This window comes from Notothenia coriiceps, unplaced genomic scaffold (genome assembly GCF_000735185.1).
Source record: "Notothenia coriiceps isolate Sejong01 unplaced genomic scaffold, NC01 NC01_scaffold00026424, whole genome shotgun sequence".
NCBI lineage: Eukaryota > Metazoa > Chordata > Actinopteri > Perciformes > Nototheniidae > Notothenia > Notothenia coriiceps.
The window spans coordinates 323,009-350,775 of NW_011359125.1; the positions used below are offsets into that span (position 1 = coordinate 323,009).

The 27,767-nt window shown below is 42.7% G+C and overlaps 1 protein-coding gene across 1 annotated transcript in view; it reads right to left on the reverse strand.

Moving 5' to 3' along the window:
- pcdh7a (protocadherin 7a) overlaps window positions 1-25,847 on the reverse strand; it is a 42,546-nt gene extending 16,699 nt beyond the window's left edge. The window contains exons 1-3 of the mRNA XM_010784614.1: window positions 23,506-25,847; window positions 20,828-22,004; window positions 15,421-16,203 (exon numbers count right to left, since the gene is read on the reverse strand). Coding sequence (XP_010782916.1) covers window positions 15,421-16,203; window positions 20,828-22,004; window positions 23,506-24,950 — 3,405 coding nt within the window. The 5' untranslated portion in view covers window positions 24,951-25,847. The remainder of the gene's footprint in view (window positions 1-15,420; window positions 16,204-20,827; window positions 22,005-23,505) is intronic.
- Between the last annotated feature and the right edge of the window lie 1,920 nt (window positions 25,848-27,767).

The following is a 27,767-nucleotide window of genomic DNA, read 5'->3' on the forward strand; positions in this document are numbered from 1 at the left end:
GAAGTGAGTAGCCTACAAGATTGAAGCTGGTCAGATAACGAACGAGTAAATGAAAACAGAATGAGGCGGAGAAGTGTGTGTGTGTGTGTGTGTGTGTGTGAGTGAGTGATTAAAATAGCCCAATTGCTTTTACAATAAACACACATTGAATGTGTTTAATTGAATAGGAGAGGGGTTTAACGTTAGTGGCAGGGTGTGTGGGGGAGAGAATAAATAAGACAGCCCAATATTTAAAAAAAAATCTATTCTTTTTCGCAACTTTCCGCATATTTCGCAACTTCCCGCAATTTCACCGCATAAAATCACATAAAAACCCTGCATGTTTAATCGCATAATCAAGGATTTTAGCCCGCATAATCAAGGATTTTAGCCCGCATAATCAAGGATTTTAGCCCGCATAATCAAGGATTTTAGCCCGCGTTTTTCTGGAGGGTCTAACAGACTGTCTGTCACACAATCTGTGTGGAGTGGTGGTGATTCATTAACGAATCAAATCATTCTCTCCAACTGAGCATCACACCTGCTGCGCTTCTGACACACAAGTCACCCCAGTGTAGTTAGCAGACCAGTTTGGAGAGAAAAAAAGGCCATAATAAGTTCACGCAGAGAGAATATAAAAGGGAGTTAAATGACTCCGTCTGGCCTGAAGGGATCACTATGCACCAGAAAGCCTATTTCCATACAACACCCCTCCTATCTCCTCTCATACCCATTTATCTCGTTACAAAATTACAACCCTTTCAATTTAGATTTGCTTTGAAACATGCAGCGTGTAGTGTGGAACGGAGGGAACAGAGAGAAGACGCAGATTAGGGCGGGAAAAACTTCAGATGGGAATGCCGCCTCAGGATAATCTGTAGAGAAACGGATGGACGACTGGCATAAAAGCCCAAAATGAACCAATTTTTTTCCATACACCCAAATTAAAAGGAAAAATTTAAAATCTCACCTAATGAACATGCAAGACAAAGAGGAAAAGAGGAACACAGCTAAGTTAATTAAGCAGGAAGGGGGAAATTAATGAATTAAAATAGAGCACTTGCTTCTTCTGCCATTCTCAAGACGCTTAAATTAAAAAGGGAAGAGAGAAAGTGACTCAAACAGCAGAGATTGTGAGCACGAGCAAGACTGAGGAAGATATATTAGATTCTAATAAAAAAGCAGCGGTTCTTGGAATCTCAGTGGCTTCATCTTAACTCTCCTCAGAGAGACCAATGTATTTTTAGTGCTTTAGTTTAGACGAAGCAGTCCAACCTCCTTTTCACTCTTTCAGATAAGGGCAAGGGCACGGAGAGGAAAACGTGGGTGTATGGTTGCCTAGAGAAGTAATGGGTAAGGATTTTTTTTTTTAAATAAGTATCTACATTAAAAATTATTCCTTTATTTCTTTACTTACAGGCTTTAGAAACTTGTGAGCAAGGATCATAGCACAATAATAAGCAACATTATTAGATATTTCAACTTCAGTTTGGATTTTATGGTACTTCAAACGTCTACTCCAATACAACTCACAGGCAAATATTCTACTTTTTATGTAATTATATGTTTGAGGGTTTAGCTAATATGTAGCTACTGTTATAAATTGTAATGATGAAATATAAATTGAGAAAAAAATGATTGTATTATTGAAGTTTAAGGTACGTTAAGTGGATTTTGAATCTAAAACTCTATACTTTAGTTTTACATGTATACTTTTACTTGAGTAAGACTTTTTTAAACTTTTACTTTAGTAATGTGCCAGGCAGGTATAATGTTGACCATGTTCCCTTTATATAGCGTATAAGCATACCAACACAATGCATAGATACAACGCACAGCTGAGGCTGATGGGATATCATTAGTACTATACAGGTTGAAATCTTGTCTCACATATGATATACAGTATTCCAGAACAATGGATGCTTAGTTCTGTAACTTTAGTGTTAATACATCAGAGACACACACTGTGGTCAGGAGGACTGTAGAAATCGAGCCTGTGCTAAAGGGTTGTACTTGATTGACAGACAAGGAGTGAGATCACTATTTGAAGACTGCTGCCAGTGTGTGTTTGTGTGCAGGGTTTTTTCTGCTTGTCTGTGTTGTACAGAATTCTTCTGTTCAGCAATGATTCCATCTAATTCAATTTCCCTCTAACCCTCTTTCTGCCTAGAGCTGCCCCCTTTCATTTCTTCATCCTGATAATTTTATTTTCTATCCTCCCTTCCTTCGGACGATCCTGCAGTCAACTCTGCTTTTCACAGCTGTAACTCTCCCTCTTTTCTCTGTTGCTCCCCCTCTTCTCCTCTTTGCCGTCAGTTTTATGATGTGGCGATCGATGATATGTCCTTGACCTCATTATGAGTCCCTCTCCCCTTCCCCAGAGCACACTTTATTGACCCATAACTCCGCTACACTCTCTAACCCCTTTTCCATCTTTTCCTCTCATCCTCCGTCTTCTCTACCTCTAAGTCTTGTGCTCATTGACAAAGCTCTTCTTCTATTCTTTTGCCAAATCCCACATTTTGGCCTCTTTTAGTCATTAAATGAAACTAATTGTGCAGTCTACACATTCTGTCGCTGTCTTGCTGGCTTCTTGTCATTGTTATGTCACTTTCTCTCTACTACTCCATTCATTTTCTCTCTATACGGTCTTTTTGAAAGGTTTTCACATCTCTATCTTCTTTGCTTGTTTAAGTGATCTCAGTTTATTTCTAGTCTGCTATAAGAGCTTCCACCACTCCTTGATGTTTTTCTACCTGACTCACAAAGCATGTTTGTGCATGTACTGTATGTGTGAAAGAGTTATATTAATAGCAATAAAGGCTTAGGATTACTAACTATCTCGAATATTAACTGAAGGTGGACTCACATTCATACATGTGAGCACACACACACACACACACACACACACACACACACACACACACACACACACACACACACACACACACACACACACACACACACACACACACACACACACACACACACATACACACACACACACACACACACACTATGAAGTACCCACACTGCACTCGAGAAGAAGACCGCATTAACTCACCCACCTACATGACTTAAAATGGTGATACGGCATATCTATTTATGAGAATTGGATATATTTGTGTGTGTGTGTGTGAACCCCATCTCAGCCCTATCACCCCCGTGACAGACACAGTGCCACAGAAATGTCTTGGGGCGCCTCGCCCAATGTCTTGACAATAGTCTCAGTGTGTGTGAGTGACAGAGAGTGACTCGGGGACACAGAGGGGGCGTTATACTGGGTAGACGGCACGCACGCTCACACACACATACGCAGACACACACACACGTTAAAGAGGGAAGACACTGCACTCTTTCTCTCCCCCAGCGCTATTTCTCATTCCCTCTCTCCCTGACGCAGAGACTCAATCATTCTCACACTCTGTCTCCTTTGACGCAGAGGAAAAACATAAAACAACTGTTCCCTCTCTTTCTCTCTCTCTCTTTTTCTGCGCGTGTGTGTGTGCACGAGCACAGACTGTATAATTAATACAGCTTTCATGTTCTTTGAGCTATGAAGTATGCTTTTGGTATGCAAACAGACTTCTTGCATGTGTGTGTGTGTGTGTGTGTGTGTGTGTGTGTGTGTGTGTGTGTGTGTGTGTGTTGGGCCATTGAGCGGAAGGAGAAGGAAGGAGGCGAGTTAATGAGAGAGCAGGGGAGATTCCAACCCGCTCCCATCGATAACCTCACACCACACTTCAAGCGGATACGTACACTGGCTCCCTTTTTTGCAATCCCCTTTGAAAATGATGGTTCAGCATTAGGGTTAAGAAACGACTTCAGTGAAGTCATTTCCCACAGATTTTCAGCGAGCTGAGCCTTGGCTGAGGGAGTCAGCCTGATGATTATGCGAATCCTGGCATTAAAAATTGTTTAAAAATGCAAATTATTCCACAGCTACTGCCTTAAAGTAGTTAAGCTGCATGAAAAACATGTTTGCTGCATACTTAAACTGCAGGTTAAAACTGCACTAATAACTTATAATGAGTAAGTGCATATTCTCTTTAATATTAAATAGGTCTACCTTAGATGATAGCATTTGAGTGCTCTTGAAAATATAATTAATCAATAAAATAATCACTTAAAATTGAAACCAGTGCTCTTACTAAGTGTTGCTCAACTATAAAACAAACTAAGCAGATTCAAAGTGTTTTAAAATAAATATATATATATATTTATTGTTTTATGCTTCGAGATGTATTTGTATTTTTGATATCATTTAGTGAGTTGTTGATGTTTACAAAGGGAAAAAGTAGATTGTTTAACTGATTAACCCCCAATGTGTCTGATAACTGAATAATCTCCACGATGTGTGAATGGAGCACTTAACGTCTACATAACTTCTACACGAGTTAGGACATGCTGTGTGTAAATTGGTTTCCTAACAATCCAGATCTGAGACTAACATCCTACATAAAGCCCCATACGGGAGTAGGGAATGAATTATTTAACCATCCATAATAATCATGCCATATGAGAATAACAGCGCTTTGTAAAAGTCACGCAGAGCCATTTTCCTGCGGCAGCGACTCAACACACACATGAAAATAACACCAGCTTCTTTGATATTCAATTAGTAGTTTAGTCAATAATTTTCTATTCAACGTTTGATCACCCTTGGAACTACGATGCTTCTGCTGCTGCTTAAAATGTAAGGGAGTTGTGTGGTGCAGTGGGTTGTGCGTTGCTGTTCGAATCAGGGGGTCACAGGTTCAAACCCCACTGCAGTCAGCATGTCGTTGTGTCCCTGGGAAAGACACTTCACCCCAAATTGCTCCTGTGGGTATTGCCCATAGTATTGAGTATGTAAGTCGCTTTGGATAAAAGCGTCTAACAAGTGACATGTAATGTAATCAATTGAATCCCAAATACAAAAAAAATATGAAACAATATGTGGCAAATTTAAGCACGCTTGACTTCCGGCAGAAAAGAAGTGGAAAAAAAGAAACACCCATGGAGTGTATGTTGAGGTGAAATCGTCGATTCAACACATTTTTGATGGAAGGCTCCCTGCGATGGCTCTGCAGGATTTAAAAGGCTCGCAGTCAGCAAAGGCCGGCATTAAGAAACACTCTCACACATCTAATTCTAATCAAAGCCTGCTCTTTTAAACAGCCGTGAAAGCTTTCATGTTAACACGACACCGCGACCAAAGCTTTATTCGTGCTTTTAAAAGCAACTGACCGGTCAATGAGCGCGTGTTTGTGCCTGCACCTGACAATGTGCCATATCTGTTTCGACACACTCTATCCGCGCTTCTCATCTTACCGGTGATACTGTGTGTGACTCCCCCACCCATGCATAAATTGCCAGTGATCCCCACTTACACTGTTTACGCCTGTGTGTATGTATGAATGAATGCGCACAGGGATGTGTATATTTTCCGAACCATCTCGGGTTTTTCGGCTCAGATGTGAGCATTCTTTTATGCAGCCAATTAAAGGTTGCCATTTCATCCCCATGGAAACCTGTTTGGGGCTCTAATTGGCAGGAAGATTTGCATGACTTTGATTACATTTTTTTTTGTGTTTGTGCATGTCTGTGAATCTGAGTTAATGTTCAAAAAGAGTTTGTTGTGTTGCTTTTGTTGGTTTCAATTCCCTTTTTTCTCAAGTGCTGTTAGTTGCCATCTTTCTAATATCTCTGTATTTGTGTAACAGGAGAACAGAGCCTGATAAATAATGCATGTCTGACTTGTACCTGTGCTGTGTTGACCCATTAAGATCCAGCTTCACAGTAATGCTGTACTATAACTGTGGTGTATTAGGATCAAGCTATTGATTTAAAGTGCAGGTTTAATTGATCATGTTGAGATTATTTTGCTTTGGGGGTGTTTGTTTGTGAAATACATCCATAAAACCTGTATGTTGTGATCTTACAGTACATACAGGTATTATGGATGATGGTGGTAGTTGTAGTTATTAATTGGAACAGCCCAAGGAGAGAGTAAGAAGCAGTGCGTTGTGAGCATGTGATTATGTAGTCCGTGTGAGTATGTGTGCATGTCAAACAGGTCAAACTATTTTAATGCCTGCGTTTGAAGGCACCGGGGGGATTTCTCTCCAGCGGCTTGACCGGCTAGTTCTTGTAGTTCAGCTCTACTTTCCTACGTGTGCGCACGTATAGGTGGGCGACTCTTATCTGGTCTATTTCTGACATGAACAGGCAAGTGGGGCTGAACAAGGATACACACACACACACACACACACACACACACACACACACACACACACACACACCAAGCACTCACACAGACAAACACCAAGCACATACACATACATTGAAAGTGGTATAATATGGGGCATCGCTGCAGGCAGGGGCCAGCCAACTCAGATTTATGTAACTTCTTCGATAGGGCAGGTAGAAAGCTCTCATTCTCTTACACATACACTCACACAAAAATAGCCCAAAGAGTCTGAGCTGGCTTTACTCACAGAGTAAAGCCCCCCCCGCTTCTTTCCTCTCCTGTCTTCTTCTAACCCTAGACCCAAATATCTAATTTCTATCTTTTCATTCCATCTCCTCCTTCTCCAGCAGCTTTCCACCCTTAGGCAATCCCTAAGAACACATTCTCATCTCGTAGCTTCATATCTCCACCTACAACTTCACCGAAGTGTTGTCTTTCCCCCCCAGTTGCTTGATTCGCCACCACCCCCTTTTTTCTATGTCGTGGTTTACTGACCAGGAATTTATTTTCTCCTCTTCGACTCATTTCATGTGTATTCCTCTCCCCCTTCGCTTTCCCTATCTCCATCTTGATCTTCTGATTTATCTATCTTCCACCAACAATTCTAAAACAGATGGCTACACCATGCCTGGGGCAAAAACATTGGCTTTGGACTACAACACTACCAGGGCCAGTCTTTCACACGAACACAAGATCTAATAAGCTGATATCCAGCAAGAAATGTGCTCTGATTTGCCAGCAGCAAAAATGCATCCATATTGAACAGTGCAGATATTCACACCTTAGGCTTATTCCTTGGTAGCATGCTTAATTTTATCCAATCAGAAAAAATGGAAAGCAAAGATCAAAGCTGACTTTAAATATGGTGTTAAACAGTGCAGGCAGAGGGAAGGAACGGTTGTTAAGAGCCATTTGTTAAATTTAAAGAAACTATTAAGTGTTATTATAAAAAAGTTTGGAACCATTAAAAAAATCACGTTTTGAAAAGATGGATCCAGATGGAGAGTGATGAAAAGAGATGAAACCACTTAGGGAGAACAGAGAGATCAATCAGAGAAGACAGACGGAGGAGTGTGTGTGGTTGTGTGTGTGTGTGTGTGTGTGTGTGTGTGTGTGTGTGTGTGTGTGTGTGTGAGTGTGTGTCTGCGGTGGGAGGAGGGGGAAGACAGACATTGGGGAAGGAGGGTTGGAAAGAGACGCTCTTTTATTGGACGAGTTACAGAGCAATGAGTTCAGAAGCAGACAGTGCAGGCGACTAGTCTATGGAATATTCAATCACTAATAGTGCTTGAAAATTGAGTCTTTTTCCATCTCATCTTAGTTTTATAACTTTGTATGTTTAAGTTTTAACCTGTAAACTCTGCTATGAAAGTTTATTCATTCTTACATTTCCTACTTAACATTTATATATAACATTTTGTGTGTGTGTGTGTTTTGCTCTGTCATATTAATCCTGTCACCCGTTGTATTAAGCTTTGTATTATCTTGTCACACCTGTCATATCTGACTTCCGTAAAAAAAAAATGAAATAAAGTTTGCATATTTAGGTCTGCATGTGCTCGGGGGCGTAATTCTGAATAGGTTGGTGCTTTTAAATTCTCTTGCAAATGTGTGCATTCAGTTTCATGGCTTCAAGCTCTTTGAGGTAAGAAAAACTAATGATATGCCGTTGTCTGTCTGCAGTTTCACAGACTTCTGAAAGGTTTATTTGCCGGTGAGGTTTCAGACACTTATTTCTAAAGTTTACCGAGAGCGAATGGAGTTGGCAACCTTAGTCATACAATCATGTAGCAGTTGGACAGCTACTGTGAAAACACCATGGCATGTGATGTATGGACCGCACAAACGAGGGAATTAAGGCATTAATAGCTTACTGTACAAGGAAGTGCTTTAAAACAGACAACTTGATAAACCCACCCACTTTAGGCGATGAATGGCTAGGTGAGCTGAGCTGAGGTGATATAGTAAGGCAGGGCTTGAACTTCCCTCTCAACCTTATGTCTTTCAGTCTTAACACTGCTTTGTCTTTCACTTTTCGTGTGTACCATTAATCATAAATACCTCCAAGAAAACAAAGTCCAAAAGCATACAAACCTATCCCCAATTGTACAATTCATTACATACTGTGGGCCAATTGTTCATTTTTAACAGGGACCTGAACAGCGCCATGGATTCATCAATACACTGCACAGTTAGGCTAGTGATATTTCAGAGAGATGGTTGGGGCCATAGATTTCGACCGGCCCAGTCCTCAGTCAGATAACGGATCAATGAGTCAGGCAGATTAGTCACACATGTTCCACTAAACAGCCCCTCTGCCCCTGCAGTGTCTCTGCTACTAGGGGATGGAGTGGGGGGTGGCAGGTTAATAGGGGGCAATGCCATTGTGTCATTTTGCTAACAAGAGGAATGGCATTCTTCCCTATGTTATGTAAATTCATAAAGAATTCTTTGAGAGGGATCTGGGAGACATTATGATACAGCCTTACATAATTACACAATATGAAACCACTTTGGCCTTTAGACCAGTTTACTTCCAGCATACAGAACCCTTTGGATTTGAACAGTGCACTTAATTTACTGTACAGTGTGTACAACCAAGCTTGGAGCCATTGTGGTGAATGAAAAAACGTGCACGTTTACAGACAGAAGCCTCAAGGCTCAGTATAAATTAAGCCCACAGGCACAGACCTAAATAAATTAACTTTTAGAAGAGTTTACAGCTACAAACTCAAATGGACATTCATATCATTAAAAGAATATTTACTAAACTTTGTTTTCAGCGCATTTTAACATAATGAAGCTGATTATATGTGAATCCCCTACTATTAATACAAACCCCACATACATGCCCTCTGAGCTGATACCTGGAACATCCGCTGCAAGGTAAACCAATTCAAATCACTTCCCTTCAATTTCAATGTGAGTTTACTCAATTTGACTCAATTCCACACAATTTAGAATATTTAATTGAGCTGAGTTGGGCTGAGTCCAATTCACTTCAATTCTAAATCCATTCAATTCAATTTAATTCAACCCAACTCAATACCACCTAAGATTCTTTTGTGTAGGAGGATAAAACCAGTCAGAAGGCTACTAAGCTGTCTTGAATCCCCGTCTGGTGCGAGAAAGAGAGCTTTTGTTTAGCAATATTGGGTAAAATTGCTCAACCCACCGACAGCCATTAAGGTAATGCTGGAAGGCAGATGAGCTGAATGCAGAGCTGTTCAATACAGAGCAGAGTCTTCAAGAAGCAAATAAAAGGAAGCATCTCAGCGAGGGGCTTGCTATGTAGGTCTTTGTGTGTTGGAGTGTGTGTCAGACAGTTAAGAGAGTGTGTTTGTAAGCCTCTACGGATGTGTGTGATTCTAGGAGACAGAGTGTGCCTGGGCTTGTGCATGTGATGCGATCCGGAGGGAATGGAAGAAGAAACTGATGTAAGAACCGGAAAACTTTCCTCTCCGCTCGTGTGTCATCATATTCTTATCAGAGTTCGTCTGCTCGCGGTGGAAAGTGTATATGCATAAGGATCTGGGAGGGTGTGTAATTATGTGCTATTATGTACACAGAAGAGCGTGTTGCACTGGGCACGTCTGTGTGTGTTAAAATCACACGTCTGACAGTGTCGGCTGTGTGTGCCTTTGCCTCAGCTTGTTTGAGCGCGCGTGCGTGTCGGAATGACATTCGCACATTCCTGCCATTTCACAGAGAGCTTGAAACAAAAGCTGAAGGAAGAAGTTGTTAACACAGTAACATTATCAGCTGAACAGCCTGTCTGTATTATTTTGTGTGGTAAACAGCCAAGACAGACAGGGGACTTCCAATCACATCCCAGCTTTGGGTGACCTTGATGTGTTGGGAAACAGACACATCCTCTTCCTCTTCCTACCACAATCTCACTGCGTCTGATTCTCTCCTCGCTTTGTCTCTCTGTCTTTGTCATGAGCTCACACACGTAGAAACACGCCCACACACATCTTTGATTTGACACATTTTTGAGGACATTTTTACAGATTTTCGCTCCATGAAACCTAAATCTAACCTTAGCCCTCATGACTACATGCCTCACCTTGCCTTCATCTTGCTATTGTCATCACCCAAAACCTTGAAGTGAGGAAAATGTCATTTTTGAGGTCTCATCTTCCTCCAACCGAGGACTTCTGAACTTGTGCATTGTCACATAGTTTCCGCACAGTGTGTCTCACCACAGAATCAGTAGCTGCAGTCCTTTGTCGCACCTCAGTTCTACCCTCAGCTGCTCCCCTTCTGTGCGATTGTAAAGATTCTGACAGTGTTCTCGAACTAATAAACAAATCAGTCCAGTTGCACAAGCTATTCAGAGGGAAATGTAGGCATAATAGTTGCGTCTAGATGCGGCTAAAACAAGTCGATTGCAGAAAGGGCGATTTCAAATGTTCTGTATTTGGTGCAGTTCAAATAAAATATCACCACAAGTAAAGTGAGATCTCACTTTCATTTACGATTTTTTTGACTGACAAATTCTTAGGCTGAGCATATGTGACTGTAATATAACCGTAAGAAGATTTACTAAACAGATTGACAAGACTTGTTCGTCTTCTGATCCTAGCACTTGCGAAATAAAAATGTCTCCCCCTACATAGATATATCAAAGATTATTTTGTAAAAAAAACTAAACTTTATCGTTTTTTCCCCCAATTTTTTTTATTAAAGATCGTTCTAAAAAGAATTTTGAAGAGAGCTTTTTGTACCAAATATGATAAATAAAGCTTAAAGTTGCAAAAAACCTTATTGTAATTTCCAGAATATATTTATATACTAATAAAGGACTGGCTTATCTAAAGCCAGTTGAGTAGCACTTGAAATGTTTGGCTCTATGAAACCTGATGTACTTATATGATTCTGTTTTCTTCAAGGTTGTATCTTCCTGGTCGAATGTACTTATTGTAAGTCGCTTTGGATAAAAGCGTCAGCTAAATGTAATGTAATGTAATATATTATTTAGTTTTTTACAGATCTACAAAGCTGCGAGATGACTAGTCATCAAAACTGTTCAGTTAACAGTCAAAGGGATTTCATGCTCTTGCTTTACATTCAACACAGAGGTACCAGAACCCAAATGTTTGATATATTTTCTTTTTACCAATGGAAGTAGTTTCACCTTTAAACAGCATATTATTTGTAAGGTTTCAATATGATCCAAGTCGAGTGGAAAATCAATAGGAAAGAGCAAGCATGCGCTCCACCTTCACAGCCTTACATCTAATAAAAACACACATCTCGGTTTTTTTTCCTGTAATATTCGAAACATCCTTCATCTCTTTTCATCATCTATACCCCTCTCTCTCTTTGACTCATGTTCCCTCTCTGATGCCCACTGGCTCTCACCTCCTCCCTGTCCCCTCTCTCCTCCTTCTTTGTCTCCAGGTCAGTAGATCAGTTTTCAGTCTGGCTCGTCGGGTGATCCCTGCTTTGGTTACCTCGTCCTTCTCACCTCTCGCTTACCCCCACCTCCTCAACCCATCGCCTACTTACCCCGAGCATATGGTTGGCTGTGCGACCTGAACTCGAGGTGGCTTTTAATAAATACATCAGTGCGTTAGTATCATCATGACAGGGGTCACGGGTCGATTACAGTGTGTGCGTATGTAACAGTGAGAAGGAAGGAGGGGGGTGTGCGTGAGAGGGAGAGTGTGTGTTTCTGTTGTTTCTAGTTGACAGTGCCGTCACCCCTATGACCCTAATGCCGAGTGAATGACATCACAGAAGGTGTATGTGTGGATGCTTTCATGTTGCGAGCTTGACTGCACGGAAGGGTGAGTGTGAGTCTATGACAGACGTTCATCATATTTAATCCTGGAGGGATTTCGTTGAAATGAAAAGCTGCTTTTCAATTTTATAATCCAGTAGTCCTAATCTCTTCGCCAGCGCCTATCAATACAATCCAATTAGATGGACAAGACGGGCCAGATGAGTCCTATTTACCACAAAGTTATCTGCCCGTCCTTGCTGTTTTAAAATCACTGTGGCACCCTGTGTTGTGAGAGCCTGACCTTCACAAAGCGTTGTGAAACTGTGTATCGCACAAAAGAACTGCACTGTCAACCCACCTGTTTCTACTGCAGTATTGGCCTTGTTAACAGTGCATTGATTAGACTTTGGATGTGTGTGTGTGTGTGTGTGTGTGTGTGTGTCTGGTTCGATTCAGCCTCTGTGGCACCGTGCTCACACCCGCCCCCACACACAAGCTGGGTCCAGAGAGAGAAAGTGCGCACTACAGTAAAAGAAGAAGTCACACTAGTGAAAACGCTGAGTCGATTCATTCTCAGAGGTCAGTGAGGCGCACAGAAGACTCGGAGGTTTAACGTGTATGGCCACGCATATGGCAAAGAAAGTGGGAGAGCGACAGAAGAGGAACAAAGGGTGAGAGTCAAACTGAGAGGTAAAAAAGGAAAACACAGAACAAGGTGCTGATTAAAAACACTCCAGAGAAAGGAAAGCTCAAACTTACAAAACGGTAACACCAAATTCGGAGATCAAACAACCACAATGAACTTTATTTGTTGATTGAGGAAAACAGACAGGAGTAGCTGTTCTGTGGTAGAGTGTGTGTTGTGTGTGTGTTGTGGTGGTTAGATGGTAGAAGGAGGCCACTTTGCCCATATTGACCACAGTGCCATGTGACTGCTGTGATCATGAATGTGTCCTGATGCCAACGGGTATCCTGATGACCCACATCTCAGCGGTCCACTCTCACTCTCTGGCTGCTACCCAAACCAGACCGCTCTCTATATCACTCTCTAACTCCCTGCCTCTCCCCACTTGGAAGAACATGCCCCAACCTTCTCCTCTTTCTCCACCAACAACCTCAATATATTTTTGGTAAAAACCAACATTTTAATTTAGTTTTTTTAGACTATATGTTTATTTTTATGCCACACATAATCTTACGGAACTCTTTTTTCACAGTTTTTTGTGAGCTAGATCATTTCAGCTCAGCGATAACAGCCGGCTCCTCCTGCTCCCTAATGGCTTTTCATTTAGTAACACTTCTGGCTTTTTCAATTCAGCCGGGGGGACAGTACAATAATTCTCACTGAGATTGGCTCTTATTTTATTACCAAAAATGAGGCAATGATCCTATAACAAACATCATATGATTAATCTATGAAAAAAAAGAAGGTGCCCATGCTTGACTCAATTCTTCTGCTCCTCTCTTAAGTACATGTCCCCTTTTCTCCTGCTCGTGTTTATATTTATTAGTACCCACTACCCATGATGTGGATATTCTTTTGTGTCCCTCTCTTCTCCCTCTCTTTTTATCAATAAAAACTGTTGATTGAAAATAAGACTCAATCCCTTTGACTGAGCTGTTTTTCTTTTTAATCTGTAGCCACTTTAATGCAATCTTTCCTTTCATCCATTAAGTCTAGTTTTTTTTTCTTGTATTAATTTGTTCCTACTTGGAGTAACCTACTTGGTCTGATGATATGCTGACTTGGGATGAACAGTTAAGAGTTCTCAGTGACCCAGTAAAGGAGCTTGAAGTTTGCATCGCCTTTACCCACCTCACCTCCAATAATTCTCTCCCTCTCCTGATCTAATGCTATTCCAAATTCTCTCAGCATCCCAGTTCCTACATTTGGCACAAACTCGCCACATATTACTCCCTGAGTCTATCTCTCACTTGCACTCACATATAAAATGCATAAATGCATATGCCATCATGAAATAAGCAGTCCCTCAAGCTCAGTGACAGGCACCCACCAACATAAACCTGCTCATGTCGCCAAACTGTTGGAGTTAACACATTTTGACACGTACGTGAACACAGCCACGCACGAGCACCCAAAGTCTAAGACGCTTGCACGGACATACACATAAATCAGAGCGGGCATTAACCACTTTTTTTAGGGGGGGGGGGGGCGGGGGGGGGGCACACTTCACTTCGCTTCACTGCAGCAGAGGAGTTAATTACCCCAAACAATCAATAATTCACTACGCTGTCAGCTGTGTCTCTGTATGTGTGCTGGCATGTTTTGAGTGCACGTAAGCATGAACACCAAACTATCCCAGTAAGCATTTTCTTTCCCTGGGAATGGCAGATTAAGAGGATTGACTCCGTAATGGATTAACCTCCGGAGTGTGTGTGTGTCTGTGTGTTCAGATGCGTGCGTGTTCCTGTGTGTGTGTGTTGAGTAGGATCAGAGAGCCCATGTATGAATTGATTAGCCTAAGAAGCTCCTCTCCTTCCTTTTTAATGACCACATCAGCATTTTTTCACCACAGGGAGGATAAATGTAGAGCTGTCTGTCAAGGAAATGAGACACCGCTCCTTTAAGAAGGGTTAGCTGTCACTCAAACATCACTCGTGGGAGCGCTCGCCATAGACTAGGGAGACCCTGCTGTGTCAGTGTGTCTAAGATGATAGATGGTTCCTGCGTGTGTTAGTGTGTGTATGTGGGTGGAGGGGTGAGTGACCGTCTCTATGCAGTATTTATTTGCCGGCAGGACTTCAGCTTTTAACTGCATTTTCTTGAAGCAAACACCAACGCAAGTGCATCCATTATCAGTGCAACTAATATTGTTTACGGAATAAACATATATGCTAAATGGTAGACAGATAACAGCTTGACAAGGGAAACAGAAACACTAAATGACCAATTACCCTGTGGGAAGCAACTATTCGCCCACACTCTCTTTGTCCTTACTCCATCTGAACACCTCAGGGGTTTTTATACACAGCATGTGAAATGCACGCTCACACAGTCATGCATGTATACACAAATGCACATCCACACATATTGTACAGCTGCAATAGGGGGGGTTGACTCATGTACCATGCATTAGATCTTGCTAAACTGGGCTGATGTTTGACACGGAGCACACACACGCTCTGACAACAGGGGACCGTCACACTGCTCACAGGCTTAGGGTGCTGACACTGAAACACGAGTGTGTGGGTATACTCTGTCAGCTATTTTGTGGAGATAATATGGTGTTTAGACGTTCGCAACGGGGTGTGTGGTCGAGTACAGTATGTCAGCAAATGTGTGAATAATAAAAGGGGAGGCCGGGGAGTAATAGAAGTTGCCATAGATCGGGAGTTGAAGTGGACAAAGTGTTAGAAAGAGCTGACTGATATAAAGACTTCCCTTCTTTATTCATCAAAAAAGAATTGAGAAACCATTGAGACTAAGTCATCCCAGTTCCCTTCCCAGAGCTCCTACCTGTTTGCTGTACTTGTTCCCAGTCTGGCAGCCGTAATCTGAGCACTGGTCAGATCCCAGGGACATAGCATCTGCGTTGCCACTGCCCCCACTGCTGCTGCTGCTGGATCCGGCGCTCCCCACACAACCCCCACTGCCCACAAAGGTGTTGGAGGGAGGCAGGTCCTGGACCGCCTGGTGCTTCTTTCCTTCAGCTGGGGGGGAGTGGGGCTGTAGATTCACTGCAGGTAGAGGTGAGCTGGATTTGTAGTGCCTGGCCAGATCTGGGCTCGACTGGTGCCTCATGCCACCGCTCATCCGTGGGCTTCCGGGGTCACCGTCCATAGCGCAGTAGCGTGCTGCGAGGCGTTCACTTGCACTGCTCAGATCCTCCTCATCGTCGTCCTTTGCATGGCGGCGCAGCCCGTTGACTGTAACAATACCGCTGTAGAGGGATCTGTCTGCTTTCCCTCCTCCCACCGCTACATTGGTGCCACTTCCGTTGCGTTTGTCCCGCCGTGGTTTGCGTCCCCGGTCTGATCCCCTGCTGTGGCCAGCCTGTGGTTGAGCTCCTGGAGGACTGAAGAAGTCCTCCTCTGGCTCCTTCTTACCGGCCTCATAGCCATTTTTGCCCTGAGCCCCACACTGCCGAGCTGTGACTACAAGTAGGATCACCAGGATGACTGCCGCGGCCCCCGCCAGGACACCAATAGCTACGCTGAGGCGCTGTTTCCCTAATGCACGGTCGCTGTCTGGGTCCCCCGCGATGTCCAGTGACAGTGGAGCCATCAAACTGCGGGCCACCTGGGGTGAGAGATAGAGAGGAGAGGAACACAAGAGACAGAAGATGTAGAGTAAAGGAGGGAAAGCAACAAGAAGAGACACATGGTCGATGAGAAAAAAAGTCCCAACTAACAACTGTAAAAGATGACACAATGGGAGTGAACCACAGAGAGACATCAAACAGCATCTTCCACTTAATTAAACTCATCATTGGGTTTTAGTGGGGTAGCTTCTCTATTATTCCCAGAGACATAGCATGTCACTAAATATATAATTGCTCTTGCTTCCCAGTTGCAACATTTCAAGTGCATGTCATTTTCCATTTGTGATCATATCATCAGCACTGGTACAGGAAATTCGGCCTGGGATTATGCTGTTTAAAGCAGATTAAAAGAACAAAAGGAAACTTTAGGTCAGGGACAGTTGGAAGAGAAGTAGGAGAAACAGTTAATACATTTGAAATAAAGCCATCTACTGTCTCTTCAATGAACAATGTCCCTTTTGTAAGTGATAGCGTAGGCGTGGATTTGTTAAGGATTTTCTGTCACAATGTTTTGCTGTGAAAATGGATGGATAGACAGAGTGATACTGTAAATCTTGGTTTTTTAGAGCCAATTTTTTGTCTTAAGGTTGTTGGCGGATAAGCAAAATAGTTTTAACTGTTAAAAGTCTAATCGCCGATTTTTCCTTTTGACGAAAATATTTTACACTTTAAAATGTTGTATTAGGGTTTAAGATAGAGAAGACAAATAGAAACGATCTTCCAATATATACAAAAAATACAAAGCTGAGTAAATGTTTGCATGCATACACACGCTCTGAGCCAGTACACTAATAAAAGGATCGTTAAAAGAAAGTGGGTTATGCGGAAGCCAAAACACAGCCATTACTGCTTATGGAGTCTTGCTCTACAGGAGACAATGAGGCTGTGGAGTTCTAAACTGCAGAGCCCTGCTGCTGGTAATATGGGGCAGGGTCATGAATCTGAATATATCTAATCAATACATAGCAACTATGTCAGGAGAATCATTACAAAGGGACCAGACATAGTGCTGAAACACACACGCATAGACAAACTGAAATGTATATGCATGCACCTACACAAGCCCACACAGTGTGTAATCTGTCCATTACTGAGACAACTCATTCTGCAGCCCTGACACCTCGTCTCGGAGCTCAAACGACAATTCCTTTGGCCTGTCAAAGCTGTAAATGATATACCCATGTAATCCCTGCTGCCTTAAGAATGGTGTGTAATAAGTCTTGCAGGAATGAACGGGGGAAGAGACCGAGAGTGAAGGTGAGAGAGAAGTCATATTGACCCTATGGTTTGCAATAGCCAAATAAGATATAACCGAGAGTATTGGAGTAATAAAGAGCTACTCACACACTACTGACTGTTCAACTTGATTATAACCTTATCAAAAGAATATTATTAGGCTTACTCGTATGGAGCCTCATTATTCAGTATTGCCGAGCCCCCGCTATGGACAGGGCCGTGTGATATTTCATTGTTTTAACACCCTCCATCTCTGGGCTAAGTTTCCTCGTTTTTTCAGTCAGTTGTGTTGCTTTTATTCCCTTATTCTGCTTCCACTGCAGAGGGCCACACCACCAGGCTCCGCTCTCCCCTAAGCCCCATTGTTCTTCTTTTGCCTGCAGTATTCCTTTCCATTCTCATTCTGCTTGGCATCTCTCTGGCTTTGCGCATCCCTGCACTGTCTGCCGTATTGTTGTGTGTGCAAAACGGAGAGAGAAAATACCAAAATGCAGTGTCACAAGTGCATATACTATCTGAATGTAAAGCCCAGTTTGTGTGTGTTTTTTGGGAGTGTGTGTGCAGTCGGATGTGACAAAGAGAAGCTTTAGAAAGTGAAAGGTTTATGGATGTTATTCAATAAGTCAGATGCTGAGTGCAAGCTATGTTTAGCTGTCCACTTGCAGGTCTGTATACTGAATGTGTGTATAGGCCCACACAAGACAGTTAAGTATTCGACCAGAAAACTGAGCAGCCAACTCTATGGCCGTGTTCGAGTACATCCCTCTGACGCATCCCTAACTCTCAGAGGAATCTTCCATTCTGCTGCATGAGCTTTGTTCCGGTTCGGCTTAACACCACCATCTATCTGCTCGGCTCTCCAAGGGCTCCCTTATCTGCATGTCACTGAAGATGCCAATGCAGCGACCAATACAAGGAGTTCGTCCCTGACCACATTATTGACCCGAGTGACCGATCCTAGTTGTTCCTCAATGTATTCACAGCTCAGCGCGACAACAGAAAGCTGCAGTTAAGTAATTATCTATTACTCAAATTCCTAAAAATGTGTCTGTGCATATTTAAAAATAAGCAGCACATTATTCAGTATCTCAAGATAAGAAAACTCTTGAAATACCAAATGTAAGAAAGTGAATATTTTAATCACCATTAAGCGCTTTAATCAGATTCACAGTACAGTGTATTTATGGTGTACAAAGTCCTTTAAGTTTTCCAATTGACATCAACTGTTTCTGTTTCCTTCTTCCTCCAGCCTAAACTCTGCAGTATCATATTGTGGCTCATTATCCAACATGTGGTTCACCCAGTATTGTTGGATGGAAAAGACTGGCGTCATTTAGTGCCGCGGTGCTGCAGCAGTAGCAGACGTTTTCCTTCCCTAATTACATCTGGCATCCATCCACTGCTCAGTTTGACTTCATTATGAGATGGAGGTATTCTCTCTTCAATGACTTCTACTCAATTACTGCGCCAAGTTCCTCCCTACAATCAAACTAAACTATGCATATTGTAATCAAAGACGCCTTTTATACTGGCTTGGACATATTACACCCTTTTGTTCAATTCAATGCCCCGGTCATTTAGGCACATTGCAGTTAATTCAACCTGTCAACACCATTGTTCCCCTGCTTACAAAGTGCTCTGTTCTAATCCTCACCCCCTTGATTGTTCAATTTGTACTTTTCATTCTGCTCTTAAGTGACAGTGTTACATTCACAAGGTGTTCTACATACTGGCTATGGCTCAAATACGACAGCTTCTATTTGTTCTCACTTGATTCGACACCAAGTTGTATCCTCCACAAACACTCAGGATGTAATTATATAGGATGTGTTTTTCTCTGTCCAAAAACACAGGATTAGGATTTAGTTTAATTCCAAACAAGGATACCAAGAACTCAAGAGGCACACACAGCACAGTGTTATTGTAGATTTCTGCTTCTTATCAGTCTGACTGTTTTTCTCTCTCAAATGTCTCAGAGCTAACTTTGGCTCACACTGTTTACTTCATGAAACATGCACAGACCTGACAGTTGAAGTCACCTTTTCCTCAGAAAAAATTGAGAATGTCTTCTAAACCATGTTTCAAGTGGGGGTTTAAACCACAGGCTGTTGGTTTCAGTGAAAGCACTGTAAACACGAGGCACTCAGGCAATTTAATTATTAGTCAATACTAATGACTTTGCCCACACAAGAGACCACGTTTTAGGAATTGGTACCTGCCAGCATTTATAGCTTAACGGAACAAGTTTTAAGCAAAAGTTCACTTGAGTTAATAATTGAAGGCAGAAATGAGACACAGATTTCTTCCAGCATAACTACATTTGACTTTGTGTTATTTCTGGTACCTCTGTAATGTCTCTGAGTCTAGTCAATTAAGTATTCGCGTCAGTGTGGGTCTTACAAGCCAACTCTAATCTAAACCATGCAGATTTATGCAATAATGGCAGTTGTGTTCGGACACATATATTTCATATTCCCTTTTATTCCCCTTGTAAACATTATTCATTTAGAGTTTATAGTGGTTTGCGGTTAGTTTCCTTTAAGTTTGACTACTTCCGTTCTGCTCAGAAAGTGCTGCATGATAGAATGAAGACTCATCAATATTCAGGCCTGTAGTGAAGAGACACTTCTATTCAAATGAACATACTCCAACTTGCTCTGTATTAAAAGGCCAAAACTGGGACAGGGCCATCCTTCTCTCTCTCTACCTCTCTAGCGCACTCACCCCTAATGCACGCACCCTCTCTGTCTTTCTGTCTTTCTCTCTCTCTTTCTCTTTCTCTCTCTCTCTCTCTCTCTCTCTCTCTCTCTCTCTCTCTCTCTCTCTCTCTCACACACACGCACACACCTAATGCTCTCAGCTCTGAGCTCAATGTACCATAAAATAAGAACCACTTCAGTAATAACAGTTACTTTAACCACGTAGTCATTATAATAATGCATTCTGGACAAAGAACATTCAAACTACAAAGAGAAATAGGCTTCTTTATCTGAGACAAATATAGACACAATTATTTCCTCAAAAATGGGCTGAAAATTGCAACACTATGAATACTGCAGAAATTTTGCATTTATCTCATTCTATCAAGAAAATAATCTTCTTACCAGTTTAGTTCAAGCAGCAACAATCAGTTGCAATTTCCACCCTCCCTCCTTTGTAATGTGTTATCAGAGTGGCCATTATTGGACAATATCATCACTGTCATTATGAGCTACCATTATAAACTCAGTGGAACAATAGTAGTCTGCACACACCAAAATAGCAGAGTAGATTTTATTACCTCATCCACTGTGTTTTCAGTGTATTATGATATACTTTACTTGCTGTTACTGAAATCAGTTTGATAAATATATATTTGAAAATTACCTGTGCATCCACAAGGGTTGCGTTGGTCAAGCTCTCGTTGATGAAGACATGAACCAGGGCGGTGGCACAGAGGGAGGGCGCTCCACTATCATTGACCCGGATCACCAGGCGGTGCAGACCTCTGTGGCGCCGCTCCAGAGGTTCTGCCAGTGTGATCACTCCATTAGTGTGGCCAATCTCAAACAGTCGGAAGGGATTTCCCCCCACCAGATCATAGTGAAGCTCTGCATTTGGGCCAGTGTCTGAGTCTATGGCAGTTACAGTCCTGACTATGGTACGGGCACTGCTGGCGGGTGGAAGGAGAGTGTAGGACTCATTGGATGGAGAGGTGATTGAGGGGGCGTTGTCATTTTCATCTGTCACAAAGAGCAAGACAGTGGCGGTGGCAGTTTTCCGGGGCTCACCTCCATCCACAGCCCGGACACGGAAGGTGTAGGAGGAAAGCTTTTCACGGTCAAACGATGCGGAAGAAAAGATAGTTCCTGTGTTGTTGTCAATGGAAAACATGTCTTCCTGCTCTTTCTCACTATCTTCTCCTTCCACCTTCTCTACTGACTTCTTCTCATCAACTCCATCCATTTCTACAAACAGACTAAGTTCTGCATTCTCGCCTTCATCAGCATCTGTCACAGTGACCATGCCAACCGGGCTGTTAGCAAGCAGGTTCTCTTTCACGTAGAATGTAAAGATTTCCTGAACAAACTTTGGAGCATTGTCGTTGCGGTCGGTCACCTGAACAACAACTGTTGCGGAGCCTTGCAGTGAAGGTGTACCCTTATCCTTGGCAATCACTCGAAGTTCATACCTCTCTCGCTCCTCACGATCAAGAACCCCTGTGGCACGGATATCTCCATTATCTGCATCTATGTAAAATTGCCCGTTACCAGCAGGGTCCAGGGAGTATGCCATCTCAGCATTCTTGCCGCTGTCTGCATCTGAGGCTAACACTGTGACTACTCTTTCACCAGCTGAGTTGCTCTCAGCAAAGTGAACTTCCACAACGCTCTGGGCAAAGATGGGGGCATGGTCATTGATATCTACTACACGCACCATCAGTGAACTGTTGCTTGACAGACTGGGGCTGCCAGAATCTACTGCCACAATGGTAACACTGTACTCTTTGGTGGCCTCATAGTCCAGCAAGGCAGAAGTATGTAGGAAGTATTTTTTCTTATTCCTGTGGAAATGATCAAAAAACAAATTTCATGAATGTGCTTGCTATGCTAGACAACAAATAACACAGATCTTGATTTCAAAGTAGCCAAACAAAATAGTGCTCTTCCCTTTTAAGTCAATTAACATATTTATCATCCACCAATTATTGTGCCAGTTGCTATTGTGATGTTTCTTTCATTGTGATTTTATTTTTAATTAAATGTTAACAAAATGTGAGAAAATTGTAAAAATACCCAGTTTTAATCACACACAGGCCAAGGTGACATCCTAAAATATTTTTTAAAACTGAGATGTTTGATTGTCAAAATAGTCGATATAGATATTTTCTGTTAATTTATTTATAATTCATCTAATAATTTCAGCTCTACTATGCTTTGGTCTTTAAAACACTTCATTCTAAGAGACCCTTCTCCAAGGCTGCAGTTATCTGCAAAGACACAATATTTCTAGAGAAACTGTGACTGATTCTTTAATTAAATCCACTGATCGATTTGCTGAAGACCTCTCATGATTATTACTTAGCCTCAGAGAAGGACAACCCTACAGTCAACTCAACAACCAGTCTTATAGGTGTTATTCTGAAATGGCCTTCCCTACAGTATATCCCTCTTTCCCTTCATTCAATAGCTCTAGAAAATACATTTGCAATTGACTGAAGAGCATTGACATTAGCAGCACTGCAGTAATAGTATTACTGAAAGTCTAAAACCCTTGACTTCAATGAATGCTCAAATTTAACAGATTGTATCACATTCAAACTACTACTAGACTTTGTAAATGAGAGGCAGTACTTGAAAAACATCTGCATGAAACAACACTTCACTCTTCTCTAAATCCTCTGTGGAAAATAGAAATTATGAGTTTTTCTTCCCTAAATAGACGTGTGGGGATTCTTATAGCAGCTGTTTAGCTTAAAAAAACCTATGGAATAAAAACAGAACCACTCGCTGATTTAAAATATATATGTATATGCATACTTTATATAAATGATTAGGTTTTAAATGTAGTCAAACATAAATGAATACTTCACAAGGAAATTAGTCAGGAACTATCTTCAAATCAATGTATGGATCTTGAATAACTCTGAATAAATGACTGTGTATTAGATAACCAAATGACACATTTCTAAATGACATGCTAATGAACCTGTGTCTAATCATTATGTATTTTTCTTAATGAATAATAACCAGTTTTAAATTAATTATTTCTAGTATATGTGAATCAGGTGCTTAATGGCACATAATTATACAAATGTGATTTAGTTGTTTTTGTCCCCCTCAGGTTATTCAATATACTAAGCTGTATATAAAATGCATCATTACTTCATGACTACTTTATGATTCCTGACCATTATTGTACTCCCTGAAGAGAAGAAGTGCATCATTTTAACCAAATGACATTGACTGGTTTATTTCTACAGTATCTAGCAGTCTGTTTTTATTCAATTCTTTGGAATGGCTTTCTCTAACCTTCTGTAAGGGGTTACCTTTGTTTTGGCTTACCTGTCAAAGGATTCATCTGCAGGCATGGGTGGGAGTGCTGTTTCACCAGCTGGCTTCAATGTGAATGGGACGTCTCCTACGACTGTGCACGTCACAGCTCCATTCTCTCCCTGGTCTCGGTCTGACACCTGTACCAGAGCTACTGGTGTGTCCACCAGAACGTTCTCTGGAACTAACGCTGCTCCATCTCTAACAGGGATCCGTCCAATCTTTCGGATCTCCACCACTGGGACATTGTCATTTTCATCCCGGACAGCCAAGATGACAGTGGTGCGGTCAGTGCGGGGTGGCTGACCTCGGTCTCTGGCTGTTACTGTGAACCTCAGTTGGGACACATCTTCCCTGTCAATCCTGTGAAGGACGCTCAGCCATCCAGTGGCCTCGTCCAGTCGCAGGAGTCGCCTGACGGATTCAGTGGCCGCTCCAAAGACATACTCAACTTGCCCATTGACTCCAATGTCGCGGTCTGAAGCTCTGACCTGGAGGACAGGTGTACCTGGAGGGGCGTTTTCTGCCATTTCTGCCTCATATGTGGTCCTCTCAAACTGTGGGCTGTTGTCATTCACATCACTGATGGACACACGAAGTAGGGCTTGGGAGGAACGTGGTGGGTTTCCACCATCTCGAACCCTGAGGATGAGCTCATATGAGTCTTTCTGCTCACGATCCAAAGTGCCTTTCACAATTAGCTGTGGTTGTTTTTCCCCATCTGGTATGTCTGCAACTTGTAGTTCAAACACAGTGCTCCGGGGTCCTCCTCCATTATCTCCACTTCTACCCCTCCGGTCGCCACCTCCATCCACTCTCGCAATGGGGTTTCCTCCTGCTGTGCGTCTTGTTGAACTTGACCCAGCAGCACCATCTTGAATCAGCTCATACCGGTCAATTCCATTTCGGCCAAAATCCCTGTCTGTTGCTGTGGGCAGCAGGTAAAGAGTTCCTATGGGGCGATTCTCCTCAACTGAGAGCTGGAGAACAGGTGAGGGGAAAGAAGGTGTGTTGTCATTGATGTCTGTTATGACAACACGACCTTCAAACAGGTCTACCCAGCTCTGCAGTGGTCCAATAACTGACACCTCAAAGTCCAAGAAACACTCATTTTCATCAAATATCATCTGGCACTGTGGGAGCTTCTCTCTGTCGATGCGCTTTTGGCCAGTTGTCAGCTCACCTGTCACATTATCAATCCTAAAAAACTCTGAGCCACTCTCCAAGGCGAAGGTGACGTCCCCGCTTCCTGTACCTGCTGTGAGCCCCAGGTCGGCGGCCACGTTGCCAATCTTGACGTCAGGTGGGCCCTCCTCCGCCACTCGGTACCGGAGAGCTGAGTCGGCACCCGGTAGCTGAGTCAGCAGCTGCAGCACTAACACCACGAGGCTGAGAGCCTGCGCCGCGGAGGAGTGCACTGCACCAAGCCTCTGCATGGCGCCTTCCTTCTCTCGCATCTCTCCTTCCCACTGTCTGCCTCTGAGCTGCCGCTTGTTTTTTCTTTAATGCTGTTTTGTGGTCTGGTGTAGTTCACAGCGTGGGTGTTTGATTTATCCTTTCTTACCTTCCCCTGCCGCTCTGCGGACAGCCACCTGAGGTCCGGGGAAAAGCTTCCGCACTCTCACACTTAATGCTCCTTTATTTTATCCTCCTCTTATACCCAGCAGGGCTTTTTCAACTTCTATAATAATACTCTCGATGTCTTGCTGGGCTGTTCACGCCACAGAGACGTCAAAAAAAAAATCCATGCTGCTGCGAAATAGAAACAACTAATTCATCAGCCTTTAAATAATCCACTTCAGTCTTTCTTTCCCGTGAAACCGGAGATCAGACGAGGTCGCTTATCAGTTCATTATGCGTCTTGTAAATTATTTTATTCCAGTCTGATTTGGGACAGAAGCTTTTCTCACGGTTTTCACAGTTAGAAACTGCAATGCAGCACCACACAAAAGGAAAAAAAAACACTGCTCAGCTCACCGGACGCCGAGGAAAATTAACTCGCATCCTCAAAAGAGGAATTGAAATCAGTTTGAGAAAAGTCTTTGGGATGCTGTTACTGGATCTCCTCTTACCTTCAGATCCAGCTGCGTTTTCCTCTTTTCCCCGCAGTGGAGCAACGTGCCAAGCAGTCGGATTCCTTCACGCAAGTTATGATGAAGACAAGAGTGCTTCAGAGCGAGTTTCTCATTGTTGTTTTTCCGTATAAAACTGAAAAGGAGAGCCTCTTTAGATGGGCTAAAATTGAGATTCCAACATCATCCCCAATTAAGCTTAATCCATGCAGCATGTGTCCGGGATGGATGTCTGGTGATGGACCAAGAGTAGATGCGTCTTTTTCCAAGAGTCCCGCATTCTCTCTCTCTCCTCCACATGCGCCTCCTCCTCCTCTGGCTTTTTTTTCTCTCACCTGCACTGCTTGGGACTGCTGCTGCTGCTGCCGGTCTCAAGCGATGCTGCAGTCTCTCTCTCTCTCTCTCTCTCTCTCTCTCTCTCTCTCTCTCTCTCTGCTACTGCAACATTTTTCCCCGGCCGTGTAACTCGATCGCTGAGCTGTAACGGGAGAGGCAGCAGAGGCGGTGTTGGGTCGCCGTGTGTGTATGTCGGTTACCGAGGACAGACCTCACCTCCCCCTGTCATATAGGAAGATTAAATGGCTTGGTGTCCCGGCTGCTGACAGCTCCTGGTGGGAAAATGTCTTTATTCACATTCATACAAAGGACAAAGAGAGACGGGAATAAAAGAGAGTGATCTCGCTCTAATACAAGTCAGCTCAGTGCTAAGTCATATTTCTGCTGTTGCAGCTCTTTTGCTGGGGCAAGTGTAAAAGCACTCATTCATTCTTTTTTTGAAAGAGACATATATTTTCACACACACATAATGAGAAAGTAGTAATTTATACTGTAGACTACTGGTGCACTATAATGGACTATAGCCTAATTGTAGCCTACTCCTCTACTGCAAGAAATGTTGTGATAAATAAATAATGCATACAAATAAAAAGTAGTTCATTAAAGTATATGTGTAGTATAGGCTTATATTATGTGTAGTAAGTATATTTGCTCCTATACATTTAAATATGTATTTTTTTTAGAGGGATAAGGCATGCTTTCTGTTTCTTTGTTGGCAGTATATTCTCCAGCTCACAGGCTACACACGCACTGAGGATGTTGTCTCTCAGAGGGCCGACCTGCTCGGTGAGCAGCGCAATGCAGCATCGGTCTGCTGCTATTGAACACTACCGGGGCTTCCACGCTGCCGCTCTGGTAGACCGCCTCTGCATTTCTAATTTCCACTCAGGACCAACTGTGCCGCCCTGCCTGGCTAGAAAGCAGGGAGTTCCCCCACCATAATGTTATTGACCGAGAGAGAGTTCTGTTGTGTCTACAAGCTATTAGTGAACAGTTGGCTGTCAGTGAGTAAACAAAGACAGACTAACTGCAGAGAGAGGTCACAAATATGTCTCTCTCTCTCTCTCTCTCTCTCTCTCTCTCTCTCTCTCTCTCTCTCTCTCTCTCTTCTTTCCAACACGGCCACCCCCCTTTCTCTCTCTGTCTCTCGTTGACTTTTCCCTTATGTTTCTCTCAGACTCTCTTCCTTTTCCATCTTTCACTCTCTTAGCTGCACCAGGAGAAAGTTGTGTTTGTGTGTGTGTGTGTGTGTGTGTGTGTGTGTGTGTGTGTGTGTGTGTGTGTGTGTGTGTGTTAGTTCGTGCCGGCGTGTGTGTTTATGGGCCGATATGTTTAGCATTCTAGAGGAATCGGCACGCGTCCGCTCCAAGCGCACCCACGCCCTCTGTCGTTCGACCCGTGCGCACTTTTATTTCCCTCGATATCAATCGGGATTTGCCTGTGGGGTGTGTGTGTGTGCGTGTGCTTATTAACATGCATGTGAATATTAAATCGGTGAAAAAGACAGTTTTATAGAAAGATGTTTTTGCATGTAGCTTGGCCTGGGTTTGGTGAGTTTACTTTTCAGATGATTTCGGAACACTTAAATCAGATTTGACCTAATGAAAAATATCTAAAATAAAACTGTTGGCCTGAACACACTGTTATATCCAAGCCATTAAGATATAATTGAACATAAATCCTCTTTCATCAGCGAATGAACTACAGTTTAATTTGAATATTAAATGAAAAAGTGCTAAATGTGTGTGTGCTTGCGTGTGTGTCTGCATGTAAGCCTTTGTGCTCTAAAGTAAGGATGTTCTTAGACACATAACCTGGGTTGACATCCGCTATTGCCTAAAGGCCTAATCTGTTTGTGCCATCACA